The sequence below is a fragment of the Gossypium raimondii genome, chromosome 13 (assembly GCF_025698545.1).
Source record: "Gossypium raimondii isolate GPD5lz chromosome 13, ASM2569854v1, whole genome shotgun sequence".
Taxonomy (NCBI): Eukaryota; Viridiplantae; Streptophyta; class Magnoliopsida; order Malvales; family Malvaceae; genus Gossypium; species Gossypium raimondii.
Window position 1 is genome coordinate 56,950,571 of NC_068577.1, and position 15,589 is coordinate 56,966,159.

The 15,589-nt window shown below is 29.3% G+C and overlaps 2 protein-coding genes and 1 non-coding gene across 4 annotated transcripts; 1 reads left to right on the forward strand and 2 right to left on the reverse strand.

The window, feature by feature from the left end:
• Positions 1-646: 646 nt before the first annotated feature.
• LOC128036469 (small nucleolar RNA snoR77) lies at positions 647-776 on the reverse strand. Its single transcript, XR_008193264.1, has one exon. It is a non-coding gene; the product is annotated as a small nucleolar RNA snoR77 (small nucleolar RNA).
• A 4,022-nt stretch (positions 777-4,798) lies between these two features.
• LOC105784251 (protein DETOXIFICATION 16) lies at positions 4,799-8,786 on the forward strand. 2 transcript variants are annotated; one of them, XM_052626047.1, is made up of 8 exons: positions 4,799-5,162; positions 5,592-6,133; positions 6,215-6,301; positions 6,789-6,845; positions 6,927-7,165; positions 7,729-7,847; positions 7,964-8,050; positions 8,466-8,786. In XM_052626047.1, the coding sequence occupies exons 1-8, from the start codon at positions 4,905-4,907 to the stop codon at positions 8,499-8,501; spliced, it is 1,425 nt and encodes a 474-aa protein (XP_052482007.1). In that variant the 5' UTR covers positions 4,799-4,904; the 3' UTR covers positions 8,502-8,786. The 2 variants fall into 2 exon arrangements, with proteins under 2 accessions (XP_052482007.1, XP_052482006.1); XM_052626046.1 differs by having other exon boundaries at positions 4,800-5,162; positions 5,589-6,133.
• A 2,229-nt stretch (positions 8,787-11,015) lies between these two features.
• On the reverse strand, positions 11,016-12,868 carry LOC105781872 (transcription factor MYB36). The gene is made up of 3 exons (XM_012606397.2): positions 12,696-12,868; positions 12,485-12,614; positions 11,016-11,824 (listed from the first exon to the last, which is right to left on the reverse strand). Exons 1-3 carry the CDS (start codon positions 12,832-12,834, stop codon positions 11,185-11,187), a joined length of 909 nt encoding a protein of 302 aa, XP_012461851.1. The 5' UTR covers positions 12,835-12,868; the 3' UTR covers positions 11,016-11,184.
• Between the last annotated feature and the right edge of the window lie 2,721 nt (positions 12,869-15,589).

Genomic DNA, 15,589 nt, shown 5'->3' on the forward strand with positions numbered 1-15,589 from the left:
CTTAGTTTTATATCCAAGTTTTAGGAAAATTATTTGATATATTATAAGTAGAGTTTTAAACTTCATAAATAATATTAAGGGTTAACAAATATCCTATAGACATATAGTAAAATATTAAAAAAACACGTGTCAAATTTTCAAAATTGGTGCACACAACCATTGTACCAATTCCCAACCTTAAAATTTAATAGAAACATTATTAGTAAAATAATTATTATCATATTTAAAATAAAATCATATATTTATATATTTTAATTATTTAATGAAATATTTAATTAGAAACTTGAATTTTATTTTTTAATTTATCCAACTATATTAAATAGTTTCATAGATTTATAATTTTATTAATTAATAATATATTATATTATTTTTTATGTAGAACTTTTAAAAGATATGATCAAAATAATTGGTATCATATTAATTAATATCATTTTATTATTATAAATAATAATGTTGATAAATTATTTTAAATAATATAAATAATTTCTTGTTAAAATAAAATATAATTGACAAAATAGGAATATACAATGACAAAAAGTCGAGGGTCAAATATTTGAAGTATAATTTTCACTATAGTAAAAATGTAAAATGTATAATTAATTGATTGTAATTATTAGTTCAAATTGATTGTATTATTTATACTCTGAATGTGCTTAGGCTTACTAGACCAGCTTCAATGGGGATATGACCTCAGCAAGTCTGAAGAGCAAAAGCATTACTTAATTTCCGAGCAGTTTAACACCTCCAATTGCCATCGTCACCGCAGGAGGTTGCCTGAATCACTACTCAAAGTCCTTTTAAAAAAAAATGATAAAAAGATGTACCAGCTTTGTTCAAAGAAGTCCGCTAGGTTTGCTCGACCGATGGATGATCGTGGCAAATTTCGGCGACAGGATTTGATATTGGGAGCAATATTCATCTCCATGACAGGGATCTGGGTTTTTAGCCAAAGAGCCAAACTCTTCCCCCGTTTTTTCAAATTCAATTCATACAATAAATCCATTAATCAGAACAAGAATGAAAAAAACAATAACAAAACCGAGACAGGGGGCTTAGGGAAATTAAAGAAATTTAAAGAGAACAACAGACAATGAAAGAGAAATCAGAGAGGCGGCGTTGGTAAATTAGGTTTGAGTGAGAGAAATGAAACTTGAGACGCTTAGCGGCACTGGTAATAAAGAGACGGATGTTGAATTTAGGGTTTTCAAAATATGCAAGGCGGAGATTATATTATCGAAAAAAGATAGAGTTTGCAAGGGTTGACCCGGGTTGTAAGTGGGGATAAAAATGTTAAAATCTAAACCTAACCTGATTTGCACGAATTAAATTTTTATATATAATTTTTTAAAAAAAACATAATAGATTAAAAATATTAAGATAAATGTTATTTAACAAATTGAAAATAAATTTTTAAAAAAAATTATATTTAAATAATACTAAGATAATAATAACAAAATTAACAATAAAATAAGAGTTATACAATATCCAAATAGTAACAACAAAATAGTAACATCATAATAGTGAAATAACAACAAAACAATGGCAAAACACCAACAAAATAGCATATTTCATTTTTGCAAATTTGGGTTGAGCCCGAGCCAAAAAAACTTTACTCCTGACCCGACTCATTCTCTAAACAGGCCCTATTTTTGCCCAAGCCCACTTTTTGAACTAATATTTTTGTCCAAACCTTTCAACTTTTTAGGTCTAGTAATCATTTTAACATTTTATTTAGTTTTTTCGCCTCTTTTAAAATGACTAGAAAAATTAACGTTTGTTAATTTTATTGATATAACAATCTATGTGTATGTCATGTAAGCAATTAATCAACTATCGATATAGCATTCATGTGACAAATTTAGGTACTAAAATAAACTTTTGATGGAGAACTAAAATAAACTTTTTTTTTATAAAATTAATAAGTAATTATATCATTAGAGTAATGAATATATATATTAGTGACAAAAACATATTTCCCTACAAAAGTATCCTATCGTTGAAAGCGACGACACATTTATGTGATATGGCAAGTTGGTTTGACCTAGAGGTGTTCATAGGCCGGGCGGCCCGGCCCGACCCGACCCGACGGCTCGCCCGAAATATGGGAGGGTTTGGGTAAAAATATAGGCCGAAATATGGGCTTGGGTAAAAAAGAGGCCCGATTAAAAAGCGGGCAGACCTCAAGCACCACTTTTTTTGGCCGGTCCATTTACCAAATAATAAATATTTTTATTTTTATTTTTAACTTTAAAATATTTTTTTTAATTTTTTTAATTTTAAATTTTTTAAAATACTTTTTTAATTTTTTAATTTTAAAATATTTTAAAATACTTTTTTAATTTTATTTTAATTTTAAAATAAATTTTTGGTATTTATTTAAAAAGGGGGGCCGGCCCGGCTTATGAATTTTTTCCCGAGCCGGGCCTAGGCAAAATTCTAGGCCCATATTTCGGGCCGGGCCGATTTTTTTTTGGGCCCGGCCCGGCCCATGAACACCTCTAGTTTGACCCTAACCTATTATATATAAAAATAATTTTCAAAATTTTAAAATATTTATAAAAATTTTAATATTTATATTTTAAAATTTTAAAAATTCTAAAATATATATAAAGGAAGTTATCATTTTAAAATTTTCTAAAATAATAATTTTATGGACCTAAATAAGTTAATTAATAATTTTAAATTTATTATACTAAAGTATCTTTTTTACCGTTTTGCTTTGAAAAATTTTTCAAATATACATGGTTTCAAATTTATGTGCTTTAATATGAAATTAGATATACTGTAACAAGATTTTAATTTTTTAATTTAACTCAAACAATTTCACTCGATTTGATTCAACTCGACTCGAATTTTATTTCACTCGACTCGATTCGAAAAAATTTCAAATCATGTTAGGATGATAAAATAGGATTCGTCAATTCAAAGAATTTTCACTAACTCGATTCAACCGAAAACTTACCCCTACTTATCTCACACTAGCTCGACTTAGTTCATTGGACCGTGTGGGTCGTTTAAATTCGATCACTATCTCCCTTGATGGAATCCAACTAGCTTTTTCCAATTGAACATGCTAATTTATTTGTGGGCAAAACTAGGCGAGATGAAATCTAGGCTTGTAATTATTAAATAATAAAATTTAAGAGCTCATTTGTCGAATTTGGTGGTCGCGAACTACTGTTTTCGACATTACTGAAAATCGAGCTATTACACATAATCAAACCTTTTGACGGGAAATGAGATGACAACTCAAATACCTCATCCCGATTACTCAATTTCACATGTCCATAATCAATTTATTTCTCCTTTCTCAAGGCAGCTCAGTTAGTGGAATGTTACAAGTTTCGGTTCGTCACCAAACTTTTTGATGTGAAATGAGATGACAACCCAAACACCTTATCCCGGTTACTCAATTTTGTCACATTTACGAACCTTCACTCTTAACCAAGCTTTTATCAAATTTATTTATTTATTTAAACGAGTAATTTCATTAGGCAAATTCAAAAGAGCCAACAATTTTCATGAAATATAGACTAAGGCATAATATTTTCAATTATACAAAATATTCATTGATCAAGCAAACAATAGTTATTCATGATTCACCCACTTATTTAAATAAACTAGACATAAGAATTAAAGATTTATTTTCGAAATGAATTAAGAAATTATGCTTTAGCAAAATACATGTAAAGAAGAAAATATGGCACGATCCTACGAACCCCCTACCTAGCCCATATTGCCTTCAATGTGCAAATTAAAATAATAATAAATAGAAGGGTCAAGTGTACTTCCCGTGTTAATTTGGCGAATGGTGATTCGGGCAATTCGGGTTGGTTCTGGTAAGTTTGATCCTGAGTGTATATTTCAACAAATGACAACAGTAAAATTTGACAATGCGTGCTCACACCATAGACGTCCAAATCTAATTTATTTTTGGATGAAATAGGACAGCCTCTACCATCATTCCTAAAAAACGACACAATAAAATAGATTAAATAATAATCTTATTTCTTTTATTTTCAACATAAATTAAACTGAATTCAAAATTAAATAAATTGAAATAAATATGGGTTGCCTCTCAAAAAGCGCTTTTGTTTAACGTTATTAACTCGACGACCTGAGTGTTATTCGTTCGGTTCCTCGAGAATTAATTATTCTACTACATGCACTTGAAAGTTCTTGTAAAATAATCTACACCTTTTCTTATTGTCCTTAAAGTATTTCCTGAATTCTCCATTAATGTTGAAAGTAAAAGAAATTTGAAATAACATAATAGAAAACACTAACACAATAGAAAACACTAAAGAATTGATACCTCCCAAAGCCAAGTCTGCTATACACAATTCTAGTGTTAAATTATCATTAGATAAATCAAAATTTAAAAATCAAAATTTAAGCTAAAGATTAAATTTAAATTAATTACAAATTTTAACCATATAAAAATAATTTTATCTTTATCCAACTAATTTTAAGTCTTCAATATTTATCTAGCGAACTTCAAACCTTTAATCTTTCAATCTATCCTTCCTCTTTGTTTTTATTTAAATTTAACCCATTTTGGTAAGAATTTCATACCTGAAATTTAATAACATTTTATTCGATAATTAACCGAAAAGAAATGTATTAAAAATATGAATTTATCTTGCCATAATTGATATAGATTAATTGAACTAAATTGTAATATTTTTATTTTTTGTGTGCATCACGATTCAAATTTTGACCTTATTAAACAATTTATATTTCTTTCAATTAGGACAAAAGAAGAGCGTGCTATGAATGAGTCAGCTCGATTCTCGCTACTCATAATATCTGTAGCCATTTTTGTTTTTTATGGAATCACTTTGATTCTTTTTTCCCACATTAGCTCTGCAAAACCAGAGCTTTCTTGGGGAACAAACAAATACATGGAGAACCTTGAAGAGCAAAGGGACTGCCTTGAATCCCCACTAATTCCTCAATCTCAACAGGGATTTGCCAAAGATGAGATATTGGGCGAGGTTAAAAAGCAGCTCCTGTTAGCTGGCCCTCTTGTATCTGTCAATTTCTTGGTATTTGCTTTGCAGCTTATATCAGTAATGTTTGTGGGTCATCTTGGTAACCTTCCACTTTCTGGTGCTTCAATGGCGACTTCCTTTGCTTCTGTTACTGGTTTTAGCTTGCTGGTAAGTACCCTCTTCACTTGAACACAAGTGTGTGTTTAATTGTCCTTTCTTTTCTTTAATTTCAGTATTATCGTATATATATATATATATATATATATATATATATATATGATGTTATGTTAGTTTACTAATTTCACTCACAGAAAGCCAATTATTTAACGATAGTGGTTTTCATCAAAATTGAAATTTTGATCTTCAAAAATATAGTGACTAAGAATTATCCAATTAAGAAAACATGGACTAAATTTACAATTTTACAAATAGTATAGGACTAATATCATAATTTAACTAAACAAATTTAACTGCTATGGACTAAAATTTATCAATTAAAATGTAAAGACTAAATCTATAACTTATGCGCAGTACATGGACTAATAGTAGAATTTCACCTTCTAGTTCTAACGTTTTCCCCTTGTGATGGTTTAGAAGGGAATGGCAAGTGCGTTAGATACATTTTGTGGTCAGTCTTTTGGAGCGAAACAGTATCACATGCTTGGTATTCACTTGCAAGGGTCCTTGCTTGTTCTACTAACAGCCAGCATTCCCTTGGCATTTATATGGGCCAATGCTGCTTCCATCCTTTTATTCTTAGGACAAGACCCGGAAATAGCGGCCGAAGCCGGTAAATACGCTCGTTTCATGCTGCCAAGCATCTTCGGTTTCGCCATCCAGGAATGCCATATCAGGTTCTTACAAGCTCAAAACAATGTGGTTCCAATGATGATAATCTCAGGATTCACAACATTACTTCACATCCTTGTTTGTTGGATACTGGTGTTCAAATCCGGTCTCGGAAACAAAGGCGCCGCTTTGGCGAACGCATTCTCGTACTGGACTAATGCTCTGCTTCTAGTATTGTATGTCAGAACCTCTCCTTCTTGTAAGAAAACTTGGACAGGTTACTCCATGGAAGCTTTCTATGGTATCCGTAAGTTCTTGAAACTATCAATTCCTTCAGCTATAATGCTCAGGTGATTATGATTGTTTATGGTCATTGTTATACGAATGTATTGATTGTCACTGTAACTCCGTCTGTACATGTTTCGGAACAGCCTGGAAATCTGGTCCTTTGAGATGATGGTCCTTTTATCTGGTTTGCTTCCAAATCCAAAGCTTGAAACTCCAGTTTTTGCAATCAGGTTTATCTCCCATTCCATTAAATGCGATACCTTTAAATTAGGTAAATGTATCACGGAGCCCTTGTACTAGAAATTAGATTGTATTTTGGTTCACTCTACTCAAAAAATGGGTAAATTAGTCATTGTACGTTAGATCCAAGAATAAATCAGTCTTTTTATTAAAAAATTTATCCATTTTTACTGTTAAAAACTGGTCTTTGTACTTCAGTTTGAGGTATACATAGCACACCACATGTCACTGTCTAGTTATTCTGTGAGCTACACCAATTTATAAGAATACAAAGGGATAGAATTTTTACTAGAAAGGATTAATTTGCTATTTAATCTAATGTATAGGGGCTAATTTACCTTTTTTTTTAATTGAGTGAGTAAAATGCAATTTGACTCTAAATACAAGAACCTCCATAATATTTTTACCTTTTAAATTATAATCAACAATAATGTCATCAAATATCATTGATCAATTGTGAATCTGTTACTCTTTCAGCCTTAATACAAGTTCAACAATTTTTATGATACCCCTTGGACTTAGTGCTGCAGTTAGGTGAGCTTTCAATAACTCCATGCAATTTAATTGCTTCTTTTTGTTCTTAATTTCCCTCTTATGGTTATATTCTTTGATCAGCACAAGAGCTTCCAATGAACTAGGAGCCGGGCGACCGCGGGCCGCTCGACTAGCGGTCTGTGTTACGTTGTTGATGGTGGTCACTGAAGGAACCGTGATAGGCACCGCCATGATTTCGGGTCGAAAATATTGGGGTTATCTCTATAGCAAAGATGAGCAAGTGGTGAAATATGTAGGACAAATGTTGCTGCTCATTGCTGCTTCCCATCTTATTGATGGTATTCAATCTGTACTTACAGGTTAGTGTGCCCCCAACTTACTAGTTTTACCCCTTTATGCCGATATATCCAAAAAATAAAAAATAAAGGGTAAACTCCACTCATTAAACTATTAATAAGTTTATATTTTGATTACTCAACTTAAAAAAATTACAAGATGGTTATTGACCTCTTCAAAAGTTTTTATTTTAGTCACAATGAATTAGTACCCATTGACGAGTAGAATAATATGCTTTAAATCTAAGTCAATCTAACGGTCAATATCGATGGTCGAAGAATAAAATTGTTTGGATTTTGGTTTGTAGATGTGTGACGTTCAAAGTTGTTTCATGAAAAAAAATTAAAGTATAGAAAAGAAGAGAATTAGAGCTTTTAGTTGGTGCAGGTGGTGCGAATAGGGAAAGTTATACAACAACAAGTTTAACAGCCAATGACTTAAGTAAAAATTTTTGAATAGTTTAAGGGCCATTTTATAACTTTTTAAAATTTAATGATCAAAATATAAAATTACGAATAATTTAATGACCTTGAATTTAGTTTACCTATAAATAAATAAGTACATGAATAAAAGATATATATTGCAGGGGTTGCTAGGGGATGTGGATGGCAAAAAATTGGGGCATGGATTAATCTGGGTGCATATCATCTTATTGGTACCCCTTGTTCAGTTCTACTAGCTTTTGTTTACCATCTTGGAGGGAAGGTAATAGTTGAGTTACTTTCAATGATTTTTGAAATCTTTTTATATAATCGAGATATCGTTCATATTTGTTTTACGGTTAATAATAATTTTAATAATGTTTTGATTATTGTTGGCAGGGACTTTGGACAGGTCTAATAGTGGCACTTTTTGTACAAGCAATATGTTTAGCCATAGTAACTCTAAACATTAAATGGGAGGAAGAAGTAATTAAAGCTCTCTTTTGCTATATATATATATATATATATATATATATATATATACATGGGATAAAGTAATATTTAGTCATTGAATTTTTCGGTCCACATTGATATAGGGATTTGTCAATTATTTTTCAGTTTTGGTCCATATGATAACGTGATACTCTGATATTGTATCACGTCATCATCTAAAAAATTATGATAATGACATGGCACAATCTTATAATGTCATGTCCTAATATAGACCAAAATTGAGAAAATTTGTTAAGCTTAAAAACTAATGCGAACTAAAAGATAACTCAAGAATCTAATTGAAAAAAATTTCAAAATTCAAGTATTAAATAGTACTTTATCCCTATATATATTATGATATATATATATATATATATGTAATATTAATTTTTATTTTGTCTATTTGCAGGCAAAGAAAGCTGTTAAGAGGGCAACAAATTCATAGGGTGCAATGTTATCATAAAGAGAAGAGATTGACTTGTACTGTTATGCATTATTGCCACCAAGTGCTCTTCGATTAAAGTCTTAACTCGATCGGTATATATTTTATTATCAATATAGGAGGATGTGGGTAAGAATGTATTAAAGTGCATTGTTCTTCTATTTATGAGTTGAGGAGAAACTATGAACAATTTTAGGTATTATGTCAAAAAGAGCTGATACGATCAGAATTTATAATAAAATTATTTAAAATAAAAAAACTAATAAAAATATTTGGACGGTTTATAAATCGGTCAATGTTTTTTATTTTCCATTTAAAAAATGAATTTAAAATTAAATTGTGGAAATCTAGTGCACTAAAACCCAAATTTAGATGCTTTTAGTTTATAATATTGTGATAAATTTGACTGAAATTTTTAAAAATACAAAATACATTGTATGATGCATAAAGGTCCAAACAATTTCTTCATTTAGCTATTTTCTATATTTATAGTAACAAAACAAAAGGTGCAAGTTGCTTCAAAATTTTATCATTTAAAGGGTTGGATGCTTTATATATAATGGTAAATTACTTAATTAGTCACTCAACTTTTTATGTGTTTGTAATTATTAATTTAATCACTAAATTATTCGAACTCATTTTTAGTCACTATGCCATTAAGTTTGAAATGGCAAGATAACGTGATTATTATAAACTATATGAATTGCCACTCAATTATGAGAGTGTTTTTGGCTTGGTCACCCAATTATAAATTTTTTTTTATTTAGTTACTGAAGTCTTTTAAATTAGATTAAGCCGGTAACGAAAGTTTGACGTGGTTTTTTTATTTGTTTAATAATAAATTTAGCCCTTTAATATTTATACATTTTATCAATTTAGTCTTAATTCTAAAACCAATTAGCTCTCAACATTTTTAAATTTTGTCAATATAATCCTAATTATTAGTTTATAATTTTTATATATTTTTACTTTAAAACACTGATTTTCCGGTATCAAAAACTTAAATCTTACTAGCATGAAATAAAACAATTATTAAAAACTTTCTAGTGCAAATTACTAGTAAGGATGTTTAGGACCAAATTTGTTGATTTTTTTTTAAAGAATTAGGACTAAATTTATAGTTCATATAAATATTAGGCCAATAAAAAAATGTCACGTCAAACTTCCGTTATCAACTTAACGGCATGGTGACCAAAAAACTAATTTCAAAAATTTAGTGACTAAGTCAAAAGAAAAATTATAGTTAAGTGACCAAAATAAAAACACTCTCATAGTTGAGCGATTATTAGTGTAGTTTATAATGGCCACATCATCCAGCTGTTTCAGACATGATGGCACAGTGACTAGAAACAATGAATTAGTGATCAAATTAAAAATTTTCATGGTTCTATGATCAAAATAGAAACACACAAAAAGTTCAGTGACTAATTAGATAGTTTACCCAATGTAGGCAAGAAGAAAACCTACACCAAAGATAATTATTCTAGATTTAAAAACATGAATTAATGAAAAAATTGCAAGTTTTTGTCAACATATAATATTGTTGAATGGGCTTACAGATTCCAAATGTGAATTTTATGGGAGCACCAAAGAAGTGGCTATCACAATTTTATTTTGCTATTAGTCTTTATACTTTAAAAAAGTTATGAATTTAGTCCCTATACTTTAACCTGATCAATTTTAGTCTCTCTACTTTTTAAATTGGTCACTTTTAGTCCTTATACTTTTCGAATTTTAAAATTTTAATCCTGACCTAAACAGTAGCTGTTAAATTTATTTGTTTATATTTAATTACTAGACCTGTATTGTATATACAATTATAGATTTAGTACAAAGTTTTCAATCGGATCATTCTAAGTTGCGGATTTTGAAAGTTCAATCTTGAGGCAAATAACAACCGTTAATTCATTAACTAAATTTGTAGTGAGTAATATGTGAAAATAACAAGATGATTAACATAATGGATTCCCTTGCTCCAAGCTGCTTTGCCTAAGAAATCTACATGTAGGAGACCCATTGACCAATACTAATATATATTTTAAGAAATTATTTATTTTACCAACAAATATTGGTTGTAGTGGTAAGGCGCATTACATTATAAACGAAGTTATAAGTTTATCTTTGAAGGGTCAAAATAAATTTTAAAATTTTAAAAGGGTCAAAGTACAATTTTATTTTTGAATATGCTTGCTATTTTAAAGTGGATAAATTTTTCATCTTTGAAGATCAAAATGCATTTTATTATTAAATTAACTTATAATTTTAAAGACTTTAAGGGATTAAAATAATAATGTCATTTACATGAACTCATCAAACTTTAAAGATGAATAGCTACAAAACTCGAGAAAAGATATATCATATATAAAGTGATTCCAAAGTTATATGGTTAGAAGGAAATTAAGATTATTATTCACAAGTCGGTTGAGTTTTAGCTTGAATATGGACATTGTTGTCAATGTAGGAGGACATAATTTTAAGTGCGCTGAAACGCATTATCTTCCTATTTAAGTATTGTGTAAAAAAAGAACAGATAAATACGATGAAAAAATTATTATTCACAAAAATTTACATCTATCTCAGTCTGAAATCCAACCTTAGATGTCCACTTTCCATACCCAAATAAAGCTTAAACCCCTTACATATACCAATCCCCCAAACTTGTTTTTCTCCTTCTTTTGTACTTTTCCTACATATTGAACCCCAATTCATAATCTTTGAACATTTCATTGAACTGAACAACAGAAGAAGCCGAACCCCAACAGTTAGAAGACCCTACTTTTGCATCAAACCCATTAGACCACCAAACCATGCTGTCCTTTAAACCATCAAACCCATCAACTTCAGCCATTTGACCACCTTCTTGTACACCAACAAACTCATCCACCACCTCACCCTGCCGGAAACTCGAAACCAGTGGTCCCATTGCCACCGGTTTCGAGTCCACCAAAGTGTCTCCGGTTAAGGGTGTTGTAGCAGCTGCAGCAGGCTCCATAACAATGTTAGGGGTACTGCCATTGGAGGCACCTTGGATGGTTACTTTTTGTTGCAATGGAAGAATATTAGGCCATAGAGCTGGATTGTTGTAGAAGGAGAAGATTGGATTTTGAAGAGCTTGAAGTTGAAGATGGAGTTGTAAACGTTCCATGGCTGAGTTTGTTAAACCCTGTGGGAACTGATTATTATTATTATTACTATGGTCCGACAAGTTGGTATTGATGTCGGATTGTTTGTGCCTCCCAAGTAGTTTCTTCTTCAGTTTGGTGTTCCAGTAGTTTTTTATATCATTGTCTGTTCTTCCAGGTAGCTGTGCTGCAATTATGGACCACCTAAGACAAAACAAAGCACATTATCAGTTGGTCAAAATCCTATGAAAAATGTATACATATATATTTGACGCTTAAAGTTTTGGGGTCTTGGACATAATTTTGAGATAAATGTAATTTTTAGTCTCTCAATCATAATTAATTTGATAATTTTTCTCGATTTGACTCATATTTGAATTCTATTAAAATATGATAACTCGACACTTTTAAAATTTTGTTACGTCATCACTTAAATTTTAATTTTTTTAGTGGGTGTCGTTTAATTTTAAATTTTTATAATAATGTGACACAATTTAAAAACGACACCCACTAAAAAATTAAAATTTAAGGAATTATTTTAAAAAGTGATGATGTAACACATTATCACAATTTAACGAAATTCAAATTAAAAATTTAATTAAAAATTCTCAAATTCCAAAGCTAATGTATACCCAAAGAAGTTCAATAATCGAATTGAGAAAAAAATTATAAAATTCAAGTATTAAATGTTACTTTATTCTTATAATTTTGTAAAATACTAAAACAAAGAATAAAAGACAATCCTCGCTTGTTAGGTTAAAGTAAAAAGAAAAAAGAAAAAATTGGATCTTCATTTAAGGTTTAACTCTAAATTTAATTAAGACTTAATGTAATTTAAAGAAAAAGAAAAAAAAAACAAGATACCTGCTTCCAATACTCAAATAGAGGTTGCAGATGATGTTGTCTTCTTCTTCAGAGAAACCACCATGTTTAATGTTTGGTCTCAAATAATTCAGCCATCTCAGCCTGCAACTCTTCCCACATCTCTTCAAACCTGTTCACAAGGTCAACTTCATCAACTATATCTTATACAAACATATATATATATTACTTAAGGTTTATATATAGGGTATACCAATTTTGTGAGGAAGAGCAATCCAATTGCCACCACGAGTGCCATGCTTCTCCATATAAGCCTTGAGCTTAGCATCCTCTTCGGGTGACCATGGTCCTTTTTTCACATTGGCTTTGTCACAGCAAGGTGCTCGACCCATCTCTTTCTTCAAAATTAGCCAAAGGGGAAAAGCTGGTTAGATGCTGGGAAACTTGGGTGAATGAAAGACCTTGATTTATAGGTATGAATTAGTAGTGGGGTGACGTCCGGTGACGTGTGGACAAAAAAGTCCAACACATTACCTTCATTAGTCAACCCTATTCTTCTCTTTCTTCTCTACCATCTTATTATTACACATCCGAGTACGATAATTAGAACGCAAGATTTACTTAACACATTATCGAATATGTTACGTTATTCTATTTGGGAAGATAAAATTTTGAGCGTTTAGTTAACACATTTTATTCAATTATATTTTTAATACAATTTGTTTCTCTTCTTAACTCTTCTTTTAATTTTTTTAATCTCAATTTTCATAAAATCATAATAATTTTTGTAGCTTTTATTACAATATTTATTAATAAGTAAATAAACTCTTAAATCATTATTATAATAATTAAAAGCAGCATTAATTATATTTATATTTTATTTAAATGAAGGGTGAAATTTAATAAAATAATAAAACAAAAGGGTAAAAATGTCTAAAAATTAAGATTCCAGATGGACCGTCCTATGTTTCAAAATCTTGACACTATCGAAAACGTGAGAGTACTAACTCATGAGAATGTTTGAAATCCAAACCAGGTAGTCACGTTCCCAAAATCTTTCATTACTGTCGAGAATATAAGATTTTACAAATCAAATACCCCTTTCAAATAAGCATGTTTTTAAAGATTTAAACTTGTATTTTCAGTATTAAAAAAGACGAGATTACTACCATCTCAACCAACAATATTTTTTATCTTACTTTTTGGATTAGTTTGATTATCTGATTAATCTATGCATAGAACTAGACAAAGTATACCACAACTTTTCTTCTTCTTTTGCATTTTAAATTAATCTCCTTTAGTTTAATTTAATATTAGGGAATTGGACCAAATGTGTACAGGTACAAGGACTTGATATGAAAAAAAAGACACACACCTTATCTTCTCTCATTTGTCTTTTCTATCTTTGTTTTGTTCTTTTTTTTTTTTTCTTGAATAATCTCATTATAAGTTTTGATTATATCTGTATTATTCATAGTCTCTTCCCTAACCCATAAATAGGAGGATAATGCACTTCAGCTCGCTCGAACCCACGTTTTCCTATGTTAACAATAATACACATGCCAATCGAACTAATATTTAATCGATGCATTGTTCCATTATTAACCTAGGCTTAAAACTTAATTAATTAGACTATATGAAATTATATATATGCTTAGAGTATTATTGTATGTAATGGAGAATAATTTAATGCAAATACAACTTCTTTTTCCTTTCTTTTTTGAAACAATGCAAACACAGCTTTGACTGGTAAATATGTTCAATTTAATGGTATATAATTTTCACAGAGGAAGTTTCTTGGAATGACACTACAGTACTGATAGAATATGTGATCAAAAGGTATATTATGAATTCATACCTTGATTAAGATATGTATGTTGAAAACTACATTTAACATTCCGATCGAATTGGGTGAAAATATTTTGTGTTAATCGAGTTGAAAAATCCTATTTTATCATTCTAACTCGATTTGATATTTTTCAAATTGAGTGGAATTGTTCAAGTTAAATTAAAATATTAAACATGTCAAATTAAAATCTTGTTACAAGATAATTAATTTAATGTTAGAGCACATAAATTTGAAAATTTTTCAAAGTAAAATAATAAAAAACAATAAGATACTTTTGAATGTTAAACTTGAATCATTAGTTAATTTATTTAGGTCCCAAAATTATTATTTTAGAGAATTTTAACTTTCTTTATATATTCTTTAGAAATTTTTTATATTTTTTTAAATATAAATTTTGGAATTTTGATAAATATTTTTATTTTCTTTTTGTAATTTTTGTTCAGAGAGACCAATTTACTCATTTTCAAAATTGTCGAGGACTAAATGAGTATTTACACCAATCTGTTATTCGAATTATTCAAATTGTGAAATTTAATTCGACTCGAACTCGAAACTCGAATTACTTATTTGAGTTGGCTCGAATAACTTGATTCGGTTAACTCGAAATTCAAAAAAAAATTTCGATTTTTTCGAATTGAATCGAGTTTTACTCATCCCTATAATTTCTTCAATGACTACTTTTTCTTTTCTTTTCTCGGCCAATGACTATTTGAGGATATTTGGAAACCAAAAATATTTATGAATTTGATAATTAAGTTCATTTTGATTCAGGATGTTGTTATTTTTTTAATATTATACAAGGTTGATATCTTTTTTTAGTTCTAGAGTGTCACGTCATCGTTTTTTATATTTTCTAAATTTAAGGATCAAAATGAGCATAATTGTTTAATTCAAATATTAAAGTGAATCTAATTGTCAAATTCGAACTGAAAGTTATATTGACCCCTTAATATATAGGTCATTGTAAAATTAAGAGTAAAGGGTGACACATACCTTTTTTAAAAAAATAAATATTTTAAAAAATTAGGATACATGATATTATTTGAATATTATATTCTTACTCGAGAATAAAATTTTCTACTTATAATGTATCAAATATTAACCTTTAAAATTTTTAAAATAACACATATTACCCTCCCAAACCTACTTGCGAATTTTTTATTCTACTAACGGTAAACAAAAGTTACCTAAATTAAAAAGAAAGACAAACTACAAAAATAGTTATCCAAATATGCTTTGATTCTATTTTGGTCACTTAATTATTTGTTTTTTTCGATTAATTACTTAACTTTTTGAAA

Bases quoted from the DNA above. Each gene is read 5' to 3' on its own strand.
- LOC105781872 (XM_012606397.2), bottom strand. From the start codon at position 12,834: ATGGGTCGAGCACCTTGCTGTGACAAAGCCAATGTGAAAAAAGGACCA. The intron at 12,615-12,695 runs GTATACCCTATA...CCTTGTGAACAG, and splicing joins TGCTCTTCCTCACAAAATTG to GTTTGAAGAGATGTGGGAAG. The intron at 11,825-12,484 runs GTATCTTGTTTT...GTTTTGTCTTAG, and splicing joins TATTTGAGTATTGGAAGCAG to GTGGTCCATAATTGCAGCAC.
- LOC105784251 (XM_052626046.1), top strand. From the start codon at position 4,905: ATGGAGAACCTTGAAGAGCAAAGGGACTGCCTTGAATCCCCACTAATT. The intron at 5,163-5,588 runs GTAAGTACCCTC...GTGATGGTTTAG, and splicing joins TTACTGGTTTTAGCTTGCTG to AAGGGAATGGCAAGTGCGTT. The intron at 7,166-7,728 runs GTTAGTGTGCCC...TATATATTGCAG, and splicing joins TATTCAATCTGTACTTACAG to GGGTTGCTAGGGGATGTGGA.